This window comes from Elephantulus edwardii, unplaced genomic scaffold (genome assembly GCF_000299155.1).
Source record: "Elephantulus edwardii isolate Elephantulus edwardi_28Jun2011 unplaced genomic scaffold, EleEdw1.0 scaffold00027, whole genome shotgun sequence".
NCBI lineage: Eukaryota > Metazoa > Chordata > Mammalia > Macroscelidea > Macroscelididae > Elephantulus > Elephantulus edwardii.
The window spans coordinates 12,666,865-12,668,056 of record NW_006399777.1 but is presented as its reverse complement, the minus strand read 5'-3'; the positions used below and the strand labels follow the sequence as shown (position 1 = coordinate 12,668,056).

Genomic DNA, 1,192 nt, shown 5'->3' with positions numbered 1-1,192 from the left:
TATTTATTCTATTCTATTCTAATTATTCAGAGGCAACTAAGAAAATCAGTATTACAGAACAATATACATAGAGTGCTCTCACTTGGGGAGGAGAGAGAGCATTGTATCTACATTTGTTAAAAGCATCTCTGGACACACACATATGTTGTTAAAACACACACACATGTTAACCATTAACCATGGGCCCAGCCAAGAAGACACTGGAGGAGTGTGGTACAAGCTGCGAAACTGAAGCTGCTCCAAATCCTAGCTCTGCCACTTAGTAACTGGGCGACTGTGGGCCCGTGGCTGGGCCTCTCTGAGCCTGGGCCACCTCATCAGCGAGCCAGAACTTGCATGTCAATACGTGTGTGTAGACTATCTGGCATGTGTTTCTGAGAAAAGCTCTTTCTGGTCCTCACTCCCCTCTCCCTCTGCTTCAAGTGTCCAGACAGAGTGACGGAGGGACGCAGGGACACAGGGACATTGAAGGAGGTAACGATGGGTTTCTGCACCGGGCAGCCAGGCAAGAAACCAGGGCCTCACCTTTCTCAGGAGAATCTTCCTCAGTGTCCGCAGCCTTTGGCCCCTGGTGGATCCCTGGGAAGAGAAGGCACAGTGAGTGGTTCCAATGCCCTGAGGCCCCTCTCCTAACTTGAAGAAAAAAGTGGCGCCCTAGGTGAGTGCCAGCCAGAAAGAGCAACCGATCCCATCAGTTCAGTTTTACCAGAAAGGGGCAGGCAAAGAGGTGGTCACAACCAAGAACCTCAAAGCCACAGTCCAGAGCCTGCATTCCAGCTCAGCTCCTTTGCAGGAAGTCCTTTCACCTCTCCAGACCTCAGTTCCCACATCTGAAAAAAAAGAGGCTAACCATGCCCACTCCATGCTAAATCACGGGAACAATGAAGGAGACAATGAATCAGAAGCACTTGGCAAAGCCCTTATTAGTGGTGCCATTCTGACTCCATTGCTCGGGAAGCTGGTGGACTCGAAAGCAAGGAATGTCTAGCTCCAAGCCAAGGGGTGAGAGAGAGGGGTAGGTTTTCAAGAAAAATCAGAAAGGACGGGAGGGCCAGGGGTTGAGACAGAATTATCTGTCAGTCTGTACATTAGGAGAACGATATGTTGTTGTTGTTATGTGCCATCGAGTTGTTTACGACTCATAGCAACCCTATGTACAACAGCCCTAACCCTGCTCTATCCTGTGCCAATC

The 1,192-nt window shown here is 49.5% G+C and overlaps 1 protein-coding gene across 1 annotated transcript in view; it reads right to left on the bottom strand.

Annotated features, from left to right (window-relative positions):
* The window catches only part of DZIP1L (DAZ interacting zinc finger protein 1-like), a 55,711-nt gene that overhangs the window by 24,041 nt on the left and 30,478 nt on the right, over positions 1 to 1,192 (bottom strand). The window contains exon 9 of the mRNA XM_006883414.1: positions 526 to 579. Coding sequence (XP_006883476.1) covers positions 526 to 579 — 54 coding nt within the window. The remainder of the gene's footprint in view (positions 1 to 525; positions 580 to 1,192) is intronic.